Below are 20,520 nucleotides of genomic sequence, written 5' to 3'. Positions count from 1 at the left end.
TTAATTGGTGATTCTAAATTGACCGTAGCTGTGAATGTGAGTGTGAATGGTTGTCTGTGTCTCTGTGTTAGCCCTGAGATAGACTGGTGACCTGTCCAGGGTGTACCCCGCCTCTCGCCCGATGACAGCTGTTATAGGCTCCAGCAGACCCCGCGACCATTCACAGGAACAAACGGTTACAGAAGATGAATGAATGTATTAAACTTGAAGATTGCAAGACTCAAAAGGCACCTGAAACTGCAATGAGCTGCATTGTGGGTAATGTGTCCGATTTCTACGACAAAGAGTCCACTGAATACTCTTTGAGTACTCCTAAAAGATGACATTTAGGCTACTGTAATGCCTATACTCATAAAATACTATGATTAAAACATGACTGGATACTTCATTTTGTCAGAGCATTTATTACATGATGTATACTTGTTTAAGTTTGAAACTGGAAAAGAGCTCAGATGTGAAGTCGATATATGGAAAGGTTTTATTGAATAAAGTAAAGTGTGTTCCGGGGAAGAGAAGTGTGTTTTACTTTGAAGGATAGAAATAACAACAGCTGTTGTACTGACAAATGAATATGACTCAGATTTAGGATGTTATATTTAGAAGGAGGAAGTTATTTAAAAAGAAGACCTAATAACATGGAGGAACACCGCAGCAAGAGAGAAAAATCTGAGGAATACGTTGTGTTTTGTGGCTGGTGTTGCTCAAGGGGAACTAATTTCCTTTGTTCAAATGCCACCCTGAAAGGTCACCTCTGCAGAGACCCCAAAGATCTCATCTGAGCAGATTTAACTTGACGTTTCTTTACCTAAACCGCAACGAAACGCTTCAGCCTTCAGCAAAAGTTCTGAACGACGGATATGTGCTGCGTGTTTGCGTTATAGTTCCTTCTGCTCAGTCCCTAAATTCAGCAGTGATGCGAGGAAATAATACCATCGCCATCTTGACTTCTAGAAAACAAGTCGGACGCAGACGTCATTTGTAAAGCCAGAATCCACTGTGGGTTTGCACTGAGGATCCGGGAAACTAAGAGAGCATCCACAGAAGAAGCTGGACAAGGTCATCAGGAAGTCCAGCTCAGTGAGGGAGGTGGGTGACCGGAAAATCCTGGCTAAACTGTCCTCCATGCTGGACAATGAGTCCCACCCCCTGCATGGTGACCTGACAGCACTGAGGAGCAGCTTCAGTGACGGACTGCTTCACCCTTTCTGTGTGAAGGAAAGATTCAGAGGGTCTTTCCTTCCTGCTGCTGTTAGGCTCCACACTCTAAACATGTGCAATATTATTACACCTCAAGGTCCAACACTTTTACTATTTACTGTGTACAACATCATAACCCAGTTACACCTGGTCCATCTGTGCAATTCAATACTTATGCTTTTTTTTAATTCCATTTTATTATTTATCTTTTATACCCTTCACCTTTTACTCTTGATATTTTTTCTGCCCTTTTGTATGTTGCTGCAAACTGCAATTTCCCCACTGCGGGACGAATAAAGGTTTTCTTAATTCTCAATAGCAGTTCAGTTGCATTGCTTTGGAAAGGTCAGAAAAGCAACACAGTGAAAAGGCTGTGATAGAAATCAATTCAGCTGAAAGTTGTTGTAGTAAGAAATGAAAAAAAGCAGATTGGAGAGAATGTGTCAGCTAAAGTTTAACTGTACAGACACGCCAAGATATTCAATATATTTTACCAGTGATACAAAACAAAAACAAGTTTACCTCAAGGTTCTGTAGTTTGGACATACCGTCACACCACAATAAAAACCGAAACCTCCTGCTAATGCGCTTCACCGCTCTCTTCTGTCACGGCTAAATGCTGTCCTTCTGTTTTGGAAAAATGTCGACATCTGTTGTTGCTGTTGATTGAATAGTTTCTCTTTTAATTTACTTCTTTGCAATTGTGGTCCAACAAAAAAAATGCTGGGTGGAAAAAATGTCAACATTTTCATCAAATTAAAGCTGCAATAGTTTGTTGCAACTCCGTGAATTGCACATCACACTTTAACAAGACTCAATTTGAATTTATAAAAAGCTGCTGAAATGTACACATGCAGCAAAAAAAAAAGAAGCACATCCAATCGACACATCATTAAGTACCTCACACTATACATCACTAAACACACAATAGAAGATATTTCACAGTACACTACAGTACACAATACAGCACTCATATATCTTAAATAAAAACCTTTCAAGTCCACATAAGCTCAGAAGTTACGGTGTTCAGTTTAAATATTTTACAACCACTGGACTTTCAGATATCAGCGTCAAAACGTAACGGTGCAGATAACGTCCAACTGTGTCATGCATGGTCCACGCTGCACACAGCAGCCGATCACATCTCTCTTTGGGAATGTAACTGCACTGCAATACACTAACTATCAAGACCTCTAGTAACAATATATTCAGATGTCAGTTAACATGCACAAAAAAGGTTCATCTCAAGAAAGCAGGACGTCTTTTGATCAACATTTTGTTTTAAAGCAGCAGCATCTCTTACAAAGAGATGTCATCATTTTGTTCACTAAACTGAAAGGTGAATGCAGTCCTTCTAAAGCACACACGCTCGTTAAGCTTCGCACAGATTCCTTCAGACGGTGGTCATATTTGTGCTCCCACTGTTCTGGCTGTACAGCCGACTGGGAGAGGCGCAGCACAGCAGCTGCCTCCTGAAGTGCTTGCTGAAGCTTTTGCTCAGCAGGTACAGAGCGAACGGGTTGACGCAGGAGTTGGTGAAGGCCAGGATGCGAGCGCACACGCTGGCGATGAAGTGGCCCAGTGACGTGTCCACCTGGCCGTAGTGGTAGGAGCGGTAAAGGTAGATGACGTGGCTGGGGAGCCAGCAGACTGCAAACAGGCCTACGAACACCAGCACGGTTTTGGCCAGACGCTTCCTGGATTTGATCTGATGGGAAGAAAAGAAGAAAGAAATTTATTAAGATGTATGTCTTCTTTTGTCTTGCAAATATTAGAGAGCACACACACAAATACTTTAATCAATCAGTATCTTTCAATACACACTACGTCTTCTGAATATTTAAGTGCATTGCATTGACTGAATAGACTGGATCAAAAGGTGGTGATCTGAAACTTCATGTTACCCTTAAATGTTAAAGTAATGACAAAAACAAAAACAAACAAAACCATTTTACATATAACATTAAAGGTCATTTACAGTAATGTATGCTTTCTTCAGTTATTTAAGCTTTAGTGTTTTAATTTCACACTTTACTGTAAAAATATGAAGGTGTAGATGTATTTAGGTTGTTCCCTGTTTTCCAGTAATTCAACAAAAAGCAAAAATTGAAGGAAAGCCTTTTTTTGCTTGGATATGCTTGGAAATTATGCTTTTCCTTGATGACGTTTACTTGTTAATGACTTTAGTTTTCACACATCAGTGGCAACGTGCTCATCGCAGGATCCCCTTAGTGTCTGTTCAAGAACATTTTCTTTTTTTTTTTTTTAATTACACATGCACCAATCAGGCATAACATTACGACCACCTTCCTAATATTGTGTAGGTCTCCCTTGTGCCTCCAAAACAGTTGTGGCTCATCAGAGACTAGACATGGGACTTCTGAGTGGTGTCCTGTGGTGTCTGGTGGTGTCAAGGAGTGTCATTGCTATGGGGTGGGGGTGCCCGGTCTGGTCTAGGTGGGTGGTACATGTCTGAGTAACATCCACATGAATGCCAGGTCCAAAAGTTTCCCAGCAGAACACTGAAATGTCACAAGATGGTCAATGTTATTTACTTCTCCTCTCAGTGGTTTTAATGTTGTGGCTGACTGGTGTAAACAGAACAGTATTAGGGGAAATGGAAATTTTCAAATGCTCAGTCATGACTTTATGACTGAAATTACCTCGAAGGGGCTTGCTTTTGCAAAGGCCAAGAGTGAGTTTTGAACCTTTATTTATGCTCAGTTAATGTTGCCAAATATCACTTTACTTTAGATTTGTGTTGCGACTTCTTGTGGGGATTCCTGCCCTCAGGCTGGGAACCAGAACTTTCTGTACAGGAGATGAAAATACAAATAGCAGGGGACTCACTATAGTTACATAGATAAAAAAAAATACATCAACATGTTCACGACAGAGCAATAGTTTAACATTTGTTTTGTTGCAGACTAGCTTGATGATAAATTGACACCACTTTTAGGCTTTTATGGTGAAACTGAAGCCACTTAGCTGAGCACATCGGCTGGGAACAGCTTGCCTGGCTCTGTTCACCGGTTACAACAAACAGCACTATAGCACCTAAAAGTGCAGAAATGAACACGTCATATTTTTACATGAAATCTGGACAAATAAGGATGAAATGAGAACAGCAAATTAACTAAGGCTCTGTTCGCTGGGAGATGTTGCCAGGCAACCAGAAGACAAAACTCACAGAAAACCTTGGGCAAGGTTGGTGTCACTGGACCAGAAAAGTATAGTCAGGCTAAAACCATCTGTATCTGTCTTCTGAACATCTTGCACTTATCTACTTTTAGATGTGTATGAAGCATCAGGTCACAGTGACAAATGCTCCAAATCCTTTAAAACCCAGTTTAACACACTTATGTGCTTGTGTCACAAACCCAAGATGTTTAGTTTGGTATCACACAAAATAAGGGGAGAGGGAACATACAAAATTAAGGCACATAATTAAATTAAGGCAAAATGGGCCATTTATTTTCTGTCATTCGACTCACTGACTGATGAGTGATCCCTTTAGCTCTCAAGTCCTGGTTGGTTTCTGGGTGTTTGAAAGAATGGGAGTCAATCATATTTTGGCCCCTGTGGCCCCTCAGAAGGATGTAGACAAAAAAAAGAAAGAAGAAAGAGCCTAGTGGATTTATTACTGTCTTTGGATTAGTAATGGTTCTGTTAAATGCTCCCCAGCCTTATTTTTGTAATATCTTAAACACACAGAGGGGTCCAGAGTCCGACCTGTTTCTGCAGGTGTAAGTGTCCTTCAGCGGGGATGTTTGCAGAGCTCCTAACCAGACTGCGAGCGATGAAGCAGTAGTACACAGATATGATGAAGAGCGGGATGATGTAGAAGATGAGGAAGAAGGCGGTGGAGTGGATCTTCGGATGGAGCTCCCCATCGTGTGGGTAAGGCGCGCAGGTCACGAATGTCTCATTGGTGTGACTGGTGGTGAAGGAGTGCAGGTCGGAGAATACAGCCTCGGGAATGGCCAGGGTCACGGAGAGCAGCCAGATCGCCCCTGCTCGTAGGCTGATGCTGAGAGTAGCACTGGACCTGTGCATGTCCAGCGGTCTGACAATAGCTTTGTACCTGCAGGGAGACAAGTCCTTTATGGATCAAGATGAGCTCTAATTACCCCATTACATTCTTCATTAAGCTTGCAATTGACAACAAAGATGTCTTTATAACGACAGCTTATTTTTTCGGATCAAAGAAAAATGATCTCTGTTTCGCTCTACTGAAGATAAAATTAAAATTGGCTTGAATTTAAATGAAACAGAAAGGGGTATTAAAGAGATATTAAATATTCAAGTTGCTCAAAATGGGAAGGAGGTGAACTTAGCTGCACAAGACCTCCTGATAACTGTGAGTGAGCGAACAGTCCAAGTGTTAGCTCATGTCTATCTATCTATCTATCTATCTATCTATCTATCTGTCTGCATCCTTGTTTTTATTCATGAGAAATTAGAGGCTTAAACAAACTGAGGATAGAAAGGAACAAATTGACTTTGTGTTTTGGGGTGTACTTTGGGCTATATCAATCTAAACCTGCATAGGTAAAGTCTGCAAATTTCCTTTTTCAAATAGGGAATGTGGTAGGGTTGAAAACTTATAGTATAAATAAATATAATCATTTATAGTCACAAGTTATATAATGTTAGACATTTTGGTGGCATGAGGTTTTTAAAAAGAATGGAAGGAAGAAAATAAAGTGCAGAAACTGTTATTAAACCAAATAAATAAAGTCTTTGATGACTGTTGTTGTGGATAAATTCACACAACATGAGTTAAATTTTTCTAAAAAAAAAACCAAAAAAAAAAAACCCTGACAGTAAATCCATGTTAAGAATTTGGGAATTTATACTTAGACATGGTGTATTTTTCAGATTAATTCAACTACTACAATTAAATGTGATTAAATTTGACAAAAAAAAATAACTTGATAAATAAATTGTTTTGTAAACTCCACAGCATCTTGCATTTAAATTTTAAAATAGGACCGTTTATTAATTATTAATTTAATTCAAAAAACAAAGTGAATTCTGAGAGGACTATATTTGATCTCAAGAGTATATTCCCATTTGGACGACCTGCTCCATTTAAATACTTATTAATATTTAAATACTGTTCATGCATATTAATAAGGCAAAATGTTCGCTCATTATACAAGTCATATTATGAGGATTTTTAAAAAATATATATATATCTTAAGAATGATCATTTCTAATAAATACATGCACGGGGAAGTCAAACAGTTTTAACTATTTTAAAAAGTACCGGTCAGCGGATAGAGCAGTGAGGGTGAACACCGAGACTCCCACCGAGGTGAGCTGGATGAACGGGATCAGTTTGCATCCAACGCGCCCGAAGAGCCACTCGTCCACCAGATAGCGGCTGGCGTCCACCGGTGCGCAGGTCACCAGCAGCAACAGGTCCCCCAGAGCCAAGCTGGACAGGAACAAGTTAGGCACCGTGCGCATGGACTTCACCAGCAGACACGTCTTCATTAAAGTCACGTTGCCAACCAGACCCACGATGATAATGATCCCATAGACGGCGGCTATCCCGATGCCGGGGAGCCAGATGCTGTACTGGTGCAGCTCTCCTGCGGAATCCCAAAATACTCTGGAAACATTCAGAAGCAGAGAGCCGCTGTCCTCCGGGGTGAAAGTGGACGGATCCTCCTGAGACATAGCAGCAGTTAGAGGTGTTCAGTGTGGTATCTCTAGTGCGTTTGCTGACTGGCTTTATAAACCATGTACCCCCCTGCTGGTGCGTGCGTCACTTTACAGACCACTGGCCAAAAGATGGGGTAGAAAGTATAGACTAATCTGAGTGGGCATACAGTTCCCCACATGCATCTTCAAATCATTGATTTTTTTTATTCCTGCGAGGAAATGTCTGGAAATGTCAATATACATCTGTGAGTGGTCATCTTGATTGTGGTTAAACTGATGCTCCTTAAAGGGGAACTACTATTTTTTTTACAACCTGGACCTTATTTCTGGCATAAAATACGATTGTTTACTCACCCGCATAATTTTTGTGTAATTTGTATTCCTTCGGGAGATAATTAGATCAGCGTATATCCATGTAATGGGAGTGACTGGGGCACCGAAACGCAGCCTCTAAATAATGCATTATCTGCCGCGAAACTCATTCATTTCACCAATATTTTGTTATGATACGCTAGTGCTATTCCCCGTTGAGTCCGGAGTTAAATGTTCTCATCATCTGGGGTCTGTAGATTGACCCTGATTATAACAGCTAACTCCGGACTCAACAGGGAATAGCACTAGCGTATCATAACAAAATATTGGTAAGATGAACGAGTTTGGCGGCAGATAATGCATTATTTAGAGGCTGTGGTTCGGTGCCCCAGTCACTCCCACTATATGGATATACGCAGATCTAAATATCTCTTGAAGGAATACAAATTACACAGAAGTTATATGAGTGAGTAAACGATCGTATTTTATGCCAGAAATAAGGTCCAGGTTGTAAAAAACAGTAGTTCCCCTTTAACAGGGAAGGTGGACAGTGCATGAAATAACCTATATATGTATAAACAATCGTTTGCCCTTTTAGTGGCATATTGGAGAAAATGACCTATGATGATATCGATGGTATCGATGGAGTGGCATCATAGTTTTTATCAGAAAATATTGAATTTCTGTGATGTTTGCAGAAAAAAAAATCAACCCTATTTCTAACAAAATGTGATTATATTTAATGTTTCGTGCAGAGTTTTTATCGAACATTTCTGTTTGGTATCACTGGAAACATTAGAATTCAAAATAAAATTCAATCAGCAGCTTTCAATTTTATCGATGCAATTTGTCTAGAAACCTGAAGCCAACCGAGCAGGCACTAAGGCGACAGGAGTGAGGAAAAACTCCCTTTCAACAGGAAGAAACCTTGAGCAGAACCCAGCTCATACGGGGCGATCCGTGCGCTTGAGACCAGCCGGGCAGAGTGAGAGAAGAAAACGTGACAGAAGAGAAGAGAGGAGGAGAAGAGATGATACATACATCTGTCTAAACCGTACAGTAATCATAGAACAAACAAGAGTACAGGACATAGACAAGGCATGCCTCATGAGAGACTGACAAGAAAATGAAAAAGAATGGATAGAGTTGGTCGAAAAATTTATTTTAAAAATAGGTAAACAGAGTGCCCCTAAAGTTACTGTTATTGGGATAAACACAAGAGCAGGGCTCTTATTATCAATTATGCATTCAGGTAGGAGGGGAAAAAGACTTCAGTCTGTGACGGTCAAACATCTTAGTTACGGAGTTTATTCATACAGTAGATGTCTAATGCTGTTCTTAATGATGTTTCTCCCGTAAATGCACACAATGAGAGCTATGATAGGAAGACGTCCCCTTGAACCAGGCTCTCTGTGAGTCCATCTCCTGCTATTTCTAATAACAACTAGATGGAGCAAATTGAATGCAGCAGAGTGCATTTCCTTCTGTTTTCTCTTTGTGTGCGAGAGTACCTCTTCTCCGTCTTTCTCCCGCTCACCTCCTGCGAGTTCAGCGTAAATGGAAAGGAACAAAGATCCACCATCCTTGGTTTTCGTGGATGAGCCTTTCTGCCTGAGCAGCAGTGAATGATTTCACATTGAAGACATTGGCTCTTTGAAAGATATTATTTCTTATTTCTTTTCACTGGAAGTCAGACAGTTGAAGGCTCTGCTTACAAAAAACTTGAACTTTATTTGAAAGGCGAACAGCAGTTTTCATATCACTGTAAATACGGAAATGTGTGAAAATGGGAAACATGTGAAGATCTCCTTCGAGCAGAAAATCGATTTCCTCTCTGTAAATACAGTATGAACTACGGTGCTCCTGCCTTTTTTTTTTCTTTTGGCCTTGTTAAAAAAAGCTATAAGTGAGGCATTTTATACCTCTTCCTACGATTATTCACCACAGAGGAGCTGAATTATTCCAAACTCTACTCACTCTATGACATTTAGACCGTGCATAAAATGATAAGTAACCATAAATATAGATCTATCTTGAAATACAAACTTGATGGTGAATTTCCACCCCTGTCAGTACAATATCACCAACGACAATAAACCTTTTTTAACCCGTAAATGTGAGAAAACAGATAAATGTAGTCAGTAAGTACAGCATTTGTGTCGTCTGCTGACGCTTTCTTCTGCTTCTTCGTTTTCTTCATTATCATCTTCTTCTTCTGCCAGACCTTTTATTTCCAGTCAACTTTTTCACCTGCACATTGTTCAACAGTGGAACTGCATAAAATGCTGGCGACATATGGCATAGAGGCATCGTTTCCTGGGCCATCAGATGTGACCAATTGAACCCCAAATCATTTTCTAATATAAATGCAAATTGAGTTTCCTTGTATCAATGCAGCAGATAAGACAGATGAAAATATGCTTCTCTGCTCACAACTTGAAGCATTTTAATTTTCCAGACTCTTCTGTTGTCTGAATCTGAGAAATTTGCCTAATTTGATTTCAAAGAACAAAATGGCTGCATCATTGGTATTAATTTTTGATAGTTTGCCCATCATAGGAGAATAATTTGTGTTTGTATAGGACTGAGGGAACTGAGGGAATGTCTATTTAGATTTGAACCAAGCTTTTATCTGAACACAGAGAACAGGAACCCCCTCCAGAAGCTGAGACTGAATCCGTCGTTGACTATTACCAGTAATAACTTGATGGACCGAAAAATAATGTTATTTGAGAGCTTCTGTTCTCTCTTGATGTTGAAGTGGCTGCTTCTTCATCTTTCTTTCGCTCACAGCCTCTAGATGAATACACAGAAAAGCTTTGCTTTTGTTCAGTTTGTTTATTGTGCATCATTTGAGTTTTTTGTTGACAAGAACTTGGTTGTAGTGGACAAAATTTAATTAGTTTTATATTCACAGGATGCTGACCTTTGCTTCCATACTCATATCTCCATGGCATTCATCCTCTTTTAATCTATGTTTTTCCAAATGAGAAAAAAGATGAAAGGAAAAAGAGAAAGAAAAGCTGGTTTCAAATTATGATGTTCAAAGCTTCCCTCACAGCCGCAATCACGACTTAGATAACCGGTTGAATCGTCTAGAAATGGCACACTGTGTGATAAAGCCCAAATGAATACTGCTGATACTTGTCACCTGCAACACATCTCACTTTATTCTGAGATTGCAGAATGTAGCAAGGTAAAACTAGAGAATGTCACTGAAAGAAAATCCAGTAAAATATAAAATACCTTAAAATGAGTTAGAATTATGTGAAGGTTGTTCACTTGAGTAAATGTGCCTTCTAATTAAACACGTATTCACAGATGAAGTTCTGCTTGTTTACAATTATAGAAATTGTTAACCCAACAAGCTTGTCTGTGGATGGTGGGAGGAAGCCGATACTGCACAGACGCAGGGAGAACATGCAAACTCCACACAGAAAGCCAGTCGGCCGGTGGAGTTGAACCCAGCTCTGAGGCATCAATGCTAACCACTGCACCACATCACTGTGCTGCTCCAATATATAGTTGTACCAAAGACCTAAAAAAAAAACTTGATAAATAAGAACAAATCAGGTCAAATGTCTTTGTGGGATCAGCAACTCAGTGATAATTTCTCTGCTGTTGAACCAGCTGCCCGTTTGGATTCAGGAGGCGAGAACCCTCTTTGCTTTTAAGGTTAGGATTAAAACTTTTCTTTTTCATAAAGGTTATAGTTAGAGCTGGTTAATGTGACCCTGAACCAACCTCTAGTTATGATGCTGGACGACTCCCCACTACGCTCCCCCCTGTTTCACTATCCATTCATACTCCACTAGTTTATGGTCTGCCATTAACTCTGCCTCTTTCTCTCTGTCTCCCCATATAACATGCATCACCTCTAAGTATCATGCGCTCTTGTTTGTATACAGTACGATGTACGTTTGCAGTAGCCATATGAATTCATGACTTCATCTTCTGCCATTTTTCTGCCTCTCTACCCACGCAAACTGATCCAACCCATATTAGCCACTCAAGGTTTCTTCCTGTTGAAAGGGACTTTTTTTCCCTTGCCAATGTCACCTAAGTGTCTTAAATTAGGTGTTTGGGATTTGGATTGTTACTTACACTATATAAATAAATAAAATTGACTGAAATGAAAATATATGCATACTGTGAAGCCAACCAGGAATGCAGTAACGACAAGTGTTGTACGGCTAGATATAAAATTATCAATGATAGAAGAAGCATTGAGTGAAATGAGCAACAAAGTACACAAAGAGACACTTTGTTGTCTGTTTTTCCCACCTTGATGTGAAAACAACACATGTGCTCACATTCAAACTAGTGGTTGACAGTTTTATCTCACTAATATGGAAATTTCTGGGGTGAAGCGCATTAAATTGTACTTATTATTTTAATTTTATGTGCATTGAGAGGGAAGTATGTGTTACCAGCCGGAGCTGATGCCACAAACTCCACAATAGTTACAGTATAACTTTGATGTAAGCATGAAGTTTCTATTGTGTTTTGATCTCGTGCTCACAAGAGAAACTTTTCCTTCCTCCTCATTAAAAAGCAACACATTTTCTCACCAACATGTTGCACGTTGCATATCTGGTGTTAGTTTACACTTGTTAGTTTTACTGTAGGTGTTAAGGAGCTGCAATGATTTCTGAGAAATCAGTGGCCCTTCATTAAAGCGTTTCTTTTGGTGCGCCTAAAAAAATCTAATCATTCACAGTGTGAAATAGGATGTTACACTACATTAGATAGATTTATCTTGTGGAAAATGTGATGGAGAAGTTTAAAGTGGCAAGTTTAAACTAGTCAAAGAATGATTTACGTGTTACTGTCCACCACTGGGAAGGTTTAGAAGTTCAGTGGCTACGTTTAAACAACTCCTGACAGATGTACATTTCAGATGTGTGCATGTTTGTGGTTGATGTTAAATATTTTTGTGTTTGTTATTATTGTTCTTTTATGTTTAATTTTTTAGGTCTTCTTTGGACATTTTTGTGACTTTCTTAATTTATTGTCATCTCATCTTTTTGCCATTCTTGGTCTTTTTGTGGTCATTTTATATCTTTTTGGGGTCTTTCTTGTTTCTTGTGAAATTTCTGTTTATTTTTGTAGTCACTGTGTGTCTCAAATTTCCATATAGAAATGAAACCATGCACTTCAAGCTGTAGCTAAGATCGGTAGCTACTGAGGAATTGGCTAAAATATCTCAAAGCTGTTATAGATGACTGATTGGGAGTTACTGGAAACAGATGAATGTACCAATGACTAAACTTACTGAATAAATAAATACACAAGTATAATATTTTTATTTCATTTGTTTGATTGTGTTCTCTTGTGGGACTTGTGTGATAATACGCTGATGTTATGAGTCATTTTTATGCAGAAATGAAGAAAATTCCGAGCAGCACGAAAAGGTTGTACATCTCTTCTTCTCTTCAGAGAGAACAGCGGCTGCTCATTTAGCACCATGGACAGCACCCGGTGGAGTCTGCAGGCCTCTGTCGCCCCCTAGTGGCCAATCACTGAACTCAGGAAAAAAAAGGAACGACTTGACTGATGAACCTGATGTGTAAAAGATAAACATTATGAACAAAATGTAGCAAAATATTAATAGTAATATAGCCCTTTTGCAGAATGAGTGTCTCCTGAAAATTTAGATGTATCATATTATTTGGATATTCGTGGATAATGAATGTGTAAATTGCAGTTTAGGCTGGAAATATACTTTAAGTTGTGTGTCACGCTTTGTAAATTGATCATGTGGTTATCTGCAAGGTGTGCTGAGATAAATGGATTAAAGAGAGCTATTTCTGTCCCTCACCTCTCATAAAAGACCAGTTATCTTTGCAACAAACACTAAACGCCTAATCTTAGCAGAGGTGCCAACATTTGAACTCAGAATAAATGTTTATTATTGTTTTTATATAATTTTTAGAGTAAAATAGCATACATTATAGTGGTGTAAAGGACTTTGGTGCATTTACTTCAGTGCTTTCAGTACCTCCTTAGGTTGCTGACCTTTAATTCACTTTTTTTTAAACTTTCACTTCACTGTACACGTGCACAATGTACAGCAGCAGTAGGATTAAACTGCAACACTTCTTACAGTTAGTGTTCAAATGCATAATTTGTTAAAAAAAGTTAAATAAGATGTAAAGCAATAAATAAAACTATGATTTGCATAAACAACAAGGTGACCATGTCAACGGACCTGAAAGGGTAGAGCAAGTTTCTTATTTTTTATTTCAGCATAACCCTTACCCTAACCCTAACCTTATGCAGATTTCTAAGTTGGTAGCATAATTACTTCTTATGGTGTATGTACGCCTAAACAGATACCCCATTTATTAGTAGTTTAAACTAATGCACTAATAGCCCAGTGGGATATACACGCACTTGTCAGTTCTTTAGGTACACTAGCCAAAATGAATGCATTCTAACATAACAGCCCTGCTCTAAATATTATCAGCTGTATGATCATTTTGGAGGATGCAGTCTCTGATGCTGTTAAACTGGATTGATTGAAAGCAAAACTGTTTCTGTTTTTTAACTTAGTACTAAAATGGGGTTGTCAAAATTATAGAAACATGTCAGTACAACACAAAACAATTCAATATCACTACAAACTGCAGGTTCCAAAATGAAAACAAGATTCAAGTTATTTAATAACTGCTCTCATGGTTATTTTAAACAAATGCTGAATACCATAATCTTCATTAAGATAAGATTTAATGCAGTGTATTGAGTGTATGCTACAGTTTTAAGGCTGTAGATTGTGGTTAGGCCAATTAGCCTGTATAGTTGATGGAGTGTCTGCGCTGATTAACTGGGTGCAAACTAGTAGAAATACAGGGTGTAACGTGTGTTTATTACAGACATGAATGTCTGAAAGGTGCAGCTCTTGCAAGCTGATCGTCTGCAGTTCCTATCAGCCAATATGAGACTGGACCATCACTGCTTGCATCCAATCAGCAGAAGGCTGATGGGATTGGGTGAGCAATCAAAGTGTTTGTTCCCTCTCTCATCCTTGGATACCTTGGACAGTGACACAGATCTGCGTTGTTAGTGTGGGCCTGCACGTCGTGCCGTCTCTGCTGTCCCTTTTTCCTCGGTGATGGAAAACACCCGCTGCTTTGCCAACCCCTTCTCCGACTACAAAGGTGTGCTGCTCCCGGGCCAGGACGCAGAGGTCGTCGTGCCGGTCGTCGTTGCCACCATCGATAAAATCCTGAAGAAGGTTCCCATCGACATCGGCGACTGCGACGGAGGGCTGTACGATGGGCCGGCCGGGGTGGCGTACATGCTGTATCACGTCAGCGAGTGTCCGCTGTTCTCCGAGCACCGGGACGTCTACCTGAAGACAGCCAAGCAGATCATCGACGTGTCGGTCAGATACGTGGATGCGGAGCCGGACAAAAACATGCGCGCCGCCTTCCTGCTCGGCGGGGCGGGCATCTACGCCGTGGCCGCTATGATATACAAATCCCTGGGCTTGGCTGACTTCGTCAAGCCGCTGACGAAATTTCGTAACCTGTGGGAGGTGTGCGCGCCCATCAATTTTCTGGAGTGCGGCTCGGATGAGCTGTTTGTGGGGCGAGCCGGGTACCTGTGTGCCGCCCTGGTCCTCAGACAGAAGCTGGGCATAGAGGTGAGCTCCTAGCGCGAAGATGGCGCAGTTGATGAGCTTCAGGGTCACAGTGATTGACCTTTAAATATCAAACATAACACAAAACAACAACCACCAGGTAATATTATCTGTCCCTATCAGAGCTTTACATGTGTTTGTGAACATAAGGTAAAGCTGCAAAAAAACAAACCAAAACAACTTTTACTATCAGGACTGCAGGTTTATTGATGAGCATATTAACCATTCCAGTGTTGATCTTGACTTTAAAGTGTAAAGTGTGTATTATTTAATCAAATATGTCCCATGTTTTCAGCTTGTTTATTGTTTATCTCACATACGCCCTCGGCCTTTAATGGGCATATAATTTTATATGGATTAAATGTATTAATGGTTTGTTTTTGTGCTGTTTATTGATGACTGAGTGGCTAATAACTACAGGATGTCCTTTATTCTGCAGATTCTGAGCAAAGATCAAATCAAATTTATTTGTCAGGCCATCATCGAGTCAGGAAAACAGTATGCCAGGAGGAAAAGAAAGCCGTTCCCACTCATGTATTCATACTATGGGACAGAGTATCTTGGTAAGAGAACACGTTTTGTGTTAAAGGGGAATTACCGTTTTTTACAACCTGGACCTTATTTCTGGCACTGTGGACGTGCAGCAGTTTGTTGTTCTTTCCTCTCCCTGCCCCCGCATCCTTCTTTCAACGTGCTCCTCATCCGTATAATCTGGCTCAAAACGGTAAGGACGTCCATCATAAACAGAGTCGTCGTCCACAACCTCAGAATCAGAAAAATATTCAGCCATGCTGCAAAAAACTAGCAGTAGCAAATTATAGGTAAACAAGCTGACCGTCGCGGGTGTGCGCAGCGCTCAGAGATGACATCATCCAGGTCAGAAGTTAGTTATCTACAGACCCCAGATGATGATAACAGGTAACTCCGGACTCAACGGGGAATAGCACTGGCGTATCATGACAAAATATTGGTGAAATGAACGAGTTTCGTGGCAGATAATGCGTTATTTAGAGGCTGCATCTCGGTGCCCCATTCACTCCCACTATATGGATGTACACTGATCTAATTATCGTCTGAACGACTCCAAATGACACCAAAGTTATATGGGTGAGTAAAAGATTATATTTTATGCCAGAAATAAGGTTCAGGTTATATAAAACGGTAATTCCCCTTTAAGCTTTGTTTTAAGTTAATTTCCTGTTAATAAATGGAGCCTTCTTCGTGTCTTTAATGTCAGTTTAGACTTTGTAAATTTTAACTGATAGTCTAAATTTTTGTTTCAGAGCTGCAGTCCTCTCTCTCAAGTCACCTCAGGATTGGTGTGTTAACATGTGTAATGCTAACTTTCCTTTCCTTGATTGCATCAGATGAAGAAACCCGTCAGGGTTGGAGAACCTCAGTAATGTTCACACCAACACAGAGTTCATAGTAAGCATAGCCCCGCTGGCCATATCTGCATGGACACAAAAATTATTCTGTGGGTGACGCGGAAGTGAAATAAATGATTGATGAATGAACTTGAGATATTTTTTTTTAGACTAGAAACATCTGGATGTTTAATGAACACGCCTGTTGAAGGTGCTGCATGTGTTATAGTTTGCCTGTCCGGATAGATTTGTTCACTGAGGATTCTCTGTTTTGATTTGCTCGGCATCAGTAACCTTCAGATCTGACGGGAATTCACAGACTCTGGCTGTCCTTCCTCAGAGAGATGTGGTTTCACTGCATGTGTTCAACAATACGTGGGAGGACTATGTCTGGGATCCCGATGAATTACATCCATATTTGATGATTCTGTACCTTATGCTTTACATCCAATGCCAATGCGGGAAAAACGGTGCTGCAGTGCTGGTGTAGTAATGAGTATTTGATTGATGGGCGTGTACATTTGACTTTGTGTCCCAACACAGACCTATTGTTAGAGTGTCACCTGATCTTGTTGGATTGCTTTTATAGTCTGGTTGAGATACATCTGAATGTCTTCCAGGAAGGAGATGGCTAGGTCTGAATGTTTATTCCCAGAAAACCCTGCACAGCTAACAGCTAGTCGGCCGTTGTACTGGTTGTGTGAGTACAAGTACATGACGCTCAGTAACAGACTCAAAAATGTTGGAAGTATCAGTGTGTGGACATCCATATCAGCTAGTTGCTAACTGTATTATGCTGGTTTTCATGGAGCACAACAGCCTGCTAGCCTGAAAGTTAGCTTGTGGGGGAAAGCTGGTCTGGAGTAGCTCTGTTGGGAACTGATGCTGCCCCAGTAAAGATCTACAGGACCAATCAAATCGTTTGACTGGGCTTTATAGACAGAAGATTACCAGCGTTGTAGTCATCTATCATCTGAGCGCTGTAGGGTCGAATTTGACGATCCAATTGCACACAAAAGTACTTTTTTCTCTTTATTGGTTGAAACGTAACCCATAATGAGATCCCAGTGGTGTGTTAGGCCAGTCTAGCAGTCGGCTGCAACCGAAAATAATCACATGATGATGTGAAAACAGTGGCATTGGATGAAGAAAAAAAGTTTTGCCTTGAACATAATCCTTGGTTTTGCAGAATCGACCAATATTCCTGTTTGTTTACAAGACTAATAAGGGCTACTTTATGGTGTTATTTTCAGACAGAAGCATGTATGTTTCAGATTAGGACAATATCTTAAAATGTTTAGTCTAAGAGACCTCAAGAGTTCTGCACTGAAGCATGAGTTTGATTACACTGCATTTCTAGTAATCCAACCTTATTTTGATCTGTCGTTATTTGAATCAGTTACTAAACGGCTTAAAGTCTTAGTTCAGCATGTTGCTCAACGACTTCATATCCTGACACAGCACTCCCTGTTCTTGACATGTTTTTTAGCGGGACAGAAATTGTGCAAATGTTTGTGTACTTGACAGGCTCTCTATCATCAAACTAATACATTTCTTAATATGCAGAAGATTTCCTCAGTGTTGGAAGACGTGACATTCGCTGCTTATCACACTGTCAAGTATGTACACTGAGCTACAGATTATAATGTATATGAAGACAAAAACAGGTCCTCCAGTAGTAATTTGTGAATGTCTGCACTTGTATGCTTGGGGTTTTGCCTGTTTGCGTGGCATGGTGTTTCCCTGCACAGCTGGTTTGGTGATATGTGACCTTGCTTGCCCTCGCCCCCCTCCCTGTCAGGTGCAGCCCACGGCCTCTCGTCAGTGCTGCAGATGCTCCTGAGCTACCAGGACATGCTCAGCGGTGCTGAGAAGGACCTGGTGTGGCAGAGTGTCGATTTCCTCATGAATCAGGAGCAGAACTGTAACTGGCCGGCAGAGCTGGGAGCCATGATCGAGAGAGAGAACGAGCTGGTGCACTGGTGCCACGGAGCCCCCGGTACACTCAATGTTGTTTATGCTCGTGCACCGTTGCTTTGAGCATGTCTTCCTTTTACATTCACGTGTCCATCGTCTCGTGCAGGTGTGGCGTATCTCTTTGCAAAGGCCTATCTGATCAATAAGAAGCCTCAGTATCTGGACACGTGCATCCGCAGCGGAGAGCTTGTGTGGCAGAAGGGTCTGCTGAAGAAAGGACCTGGGATTTGCCACGGCGTTGCAGGCAGCGCTTACGTCTTCCTCCTGCTTTATCGCCTCACAGGCAACTGGAAATACATCTATCGTGCGCAGAGGCAAGAAATTGTCGTCTCACATGGGGCTGCAAGCCCTCCCTATGGTCAAAACTCTTCACACATACCATAGCACTACTTTTAAATGATGTGGTGTTTCAGAGCTTCTCCTCATGCCAGGAATATACAACTGGTAGTAAACCAATCCTTGTCAAATCCTCACTAGATGTTTTGCTACATTATAACCATGCTTTGACCATAGTTTGCACACATCTTTTAGTAGTGGGGAGCTCATATTTGACACCAAATATTCCCACACTGTGCTTGTACTCGATGAGAGCCTGCAGCATCACGTTACAAACTACTAGCATGTGATAGCTGCAGGTCGAATGTCTAAAATGTGCAACTATTTCACTTCTGTGTCCAACTGCAGCTGCATATGCAACACTTCTCTGAGCTGAAAGAATACTTGTTAACAGACTGCTAACTTCCTCCTACCATTACCTACCATATTCTTCTTCTTCTTCTTCTATTATTAGATGGGCTGTTCTGTAAAATATGCTTCATCATTTATTGCTTTTTCTTTGAGCTAAATTGTATTCACATCTCATAATTTGGCAACATTAATTTAAGATGAATGAGTCGTTCAAAAATTAGTAAATTTGATGAGTGGTTTCACTTTTTTCTTGTGCATGAAGCTACGGCCAGTAGCTTAGATTAGCGCTTAATAAGTGCATCATCAAACGTGTTATTGCCAACACTATGAGAAGCTATTAACAACACATTGCCTGTGTCCCTCTGTCTGTCCCTGTTCTTCTGCTCTCCCCACAGGTTTGCAGAGTTCCTCTACACTGAGGAGTTTAAGACAGGCTCGCGTTCGGTGACCAGCATCTACAGTCTGTTCGAAGGCCTGTCAGGGACCGTTTGCTTCCTGGTCGACCTCCTGCAGCCGGAACAGTCAGAGTTCCCTCTTTTCAGTGTCTTCGTGTGAAAGGACCCCAGGGTTACTGCTGCTCACTGATCTGAACAGACATCACTCCTTCCCTCTGAAATCCCTGAAAGAACTGGACTGATGGAAACGTGGGCTGGTGGCTGCGATCGAAACGGGAGCAGAGGGATGGATGGTTTTTGTTTGGGGATTAGAAAAAAATAACTAAAAATCAGTTGCAGTACTTGTTTTCGTGAGGGTGTTAAGCTTCCAGGCTTTATCTGATTCATTGCACTTACTGTGACATTGCCCATCGTAGTCAACTGCACTACAGCTAAAGTTTTCAAACTGATAGTTAAACGTAATATAAACCTGCTCAGAACTTAATGTGACTCCGTAACTCGTCTGAGGATCTTCAGTGTGCTTCAGTATCAAAGTAAAGCAGTGATAGTTGTCAGTACGCTGCAAGCAAGAACAACTAACAGCGATTTTGGCAAATTAAAACTACTGAGCTCAATTCCTAGACCCCAGATTCCACTAACATTATCCTGCACTTCTTCTTTACATCCCTCAAAGTCCTCAGACTATGGAAACTGTTGGTGTAGTTGTCGGCTTTGTCTGAAAGAAGGGGAGGGGAGGGCATGCTTTACGACTTTGAAAACGCTTAAAGTTGTGGGAGTTTTGGAAAGTGGTGCTGCGAGCACCGTGATTGAAATTGCATCTAACAAGACGCAGAGTCTCAGGTTGGACACACGTGATGATGTACATTATTGACAGCTGAAAGTAATCGCACTGAAGTCATACACAGAAAACAGTTGACAATAGAAAAACAACTGTCACATAATGCCTTTAAATAAATTTTCTACCACTTCACCAGCTCACATATTGCAGACCTTTGAGTTTATGTCTTTAGGCAATCTCTGAAATTTCTGCTCTCGCAACCTTTAATGATAAATATAACGGCAAGATTTTGATACTAAACCTTTAAGAATCCTTAAAACTAGGCTAGGTAGAAAGGAACAGTTAACACTGAGGGAAATAACTGTTGTCTGTTGCCCTAATAAAAGTCTTGTTTGAACTGAGGTTAGTCCGTGTAACAGTGCGACAGCCGTATTGATGTTTCAAACTGTGTTAGCTACTGTGTGGATAATTTCAAAGTGCTGAATATGT

General features: G+C 40.6%; 2 protein-coding genes across 2 annotated transcripts; one reads left to right on the top strand and one right to left on the bottom strand.

Annotated features, from left to right (window-relative positions):
- Positions 1 to 1,950: 1,950 nt before the first annotated feature.
- Positions 1,951 to 7,766, bottom strand: LOC311488556 (gastrin-releasing peptide receptor-like). Its single transcript, XM_084545328.1, has 3 exons — positions 6,470 to 7,766; positions 4,930 to 5,281; positions 1,951 to 2,905 (listed from the first exon to the last, which is right to left on the bottom strand). The coding sequence occupies exons 1-3, from the start codon at positions 6,883 to 6,885 to the stop codon at positions 2,591 to 2,593; spliced, it is 1,083 nt and encodes a 360-aa protein (XP_084401454.1). The 5' UTR covers positions 6,886 to 7,766; the 3' UTR covers positions 1,951 to 2,590.
- A 6,530-nt stretch (positions 7,767 to 14,296) lies between these two features.
- On the top strand, positions 14,297 to 19,420 carry LOC311487865 (lanC-like protein 3; the record flags this gene model as incomplete). Its single annotated transcript, XM_084544263.1, has 5 exons — positions 14,297 to 14,830; positions 15,267 to 15,390; positions 17,996 to 18,193; positions 18,278 to 18,485; positions 19,254 to 19,420. The coding sequence occupies 5 exons, from the start codon at positions 14,297 to 14,299 to the stop codon at positions 19,411 to 19,413; spliced, it is 1,224 nt and encodes a 407-aa protein (XP_084400389.1). The 3' UTR covers positions 19,414 to 19,420.
- Between the last annotated feature and the right edge of the window lie 1,100 nt (positions 19,421 to 20,520).

Source organism: Chelon labrosus (assembly GCF_963514085.1).
Source record: "Chelon labrosus genome assembly, chromosome: 5".
Lineage (NCBI taxonomy): Eukaryota > Metazoa > Chordata > Actinopteri > Mugiliformes > Mugilidae > Chelon > Chelon labrosus.
The sequence above is the reverse complement of the archived record's forward strand: the minus strand, read 5'-3'. Positions and strand labels throughout refer to the sequence as shown.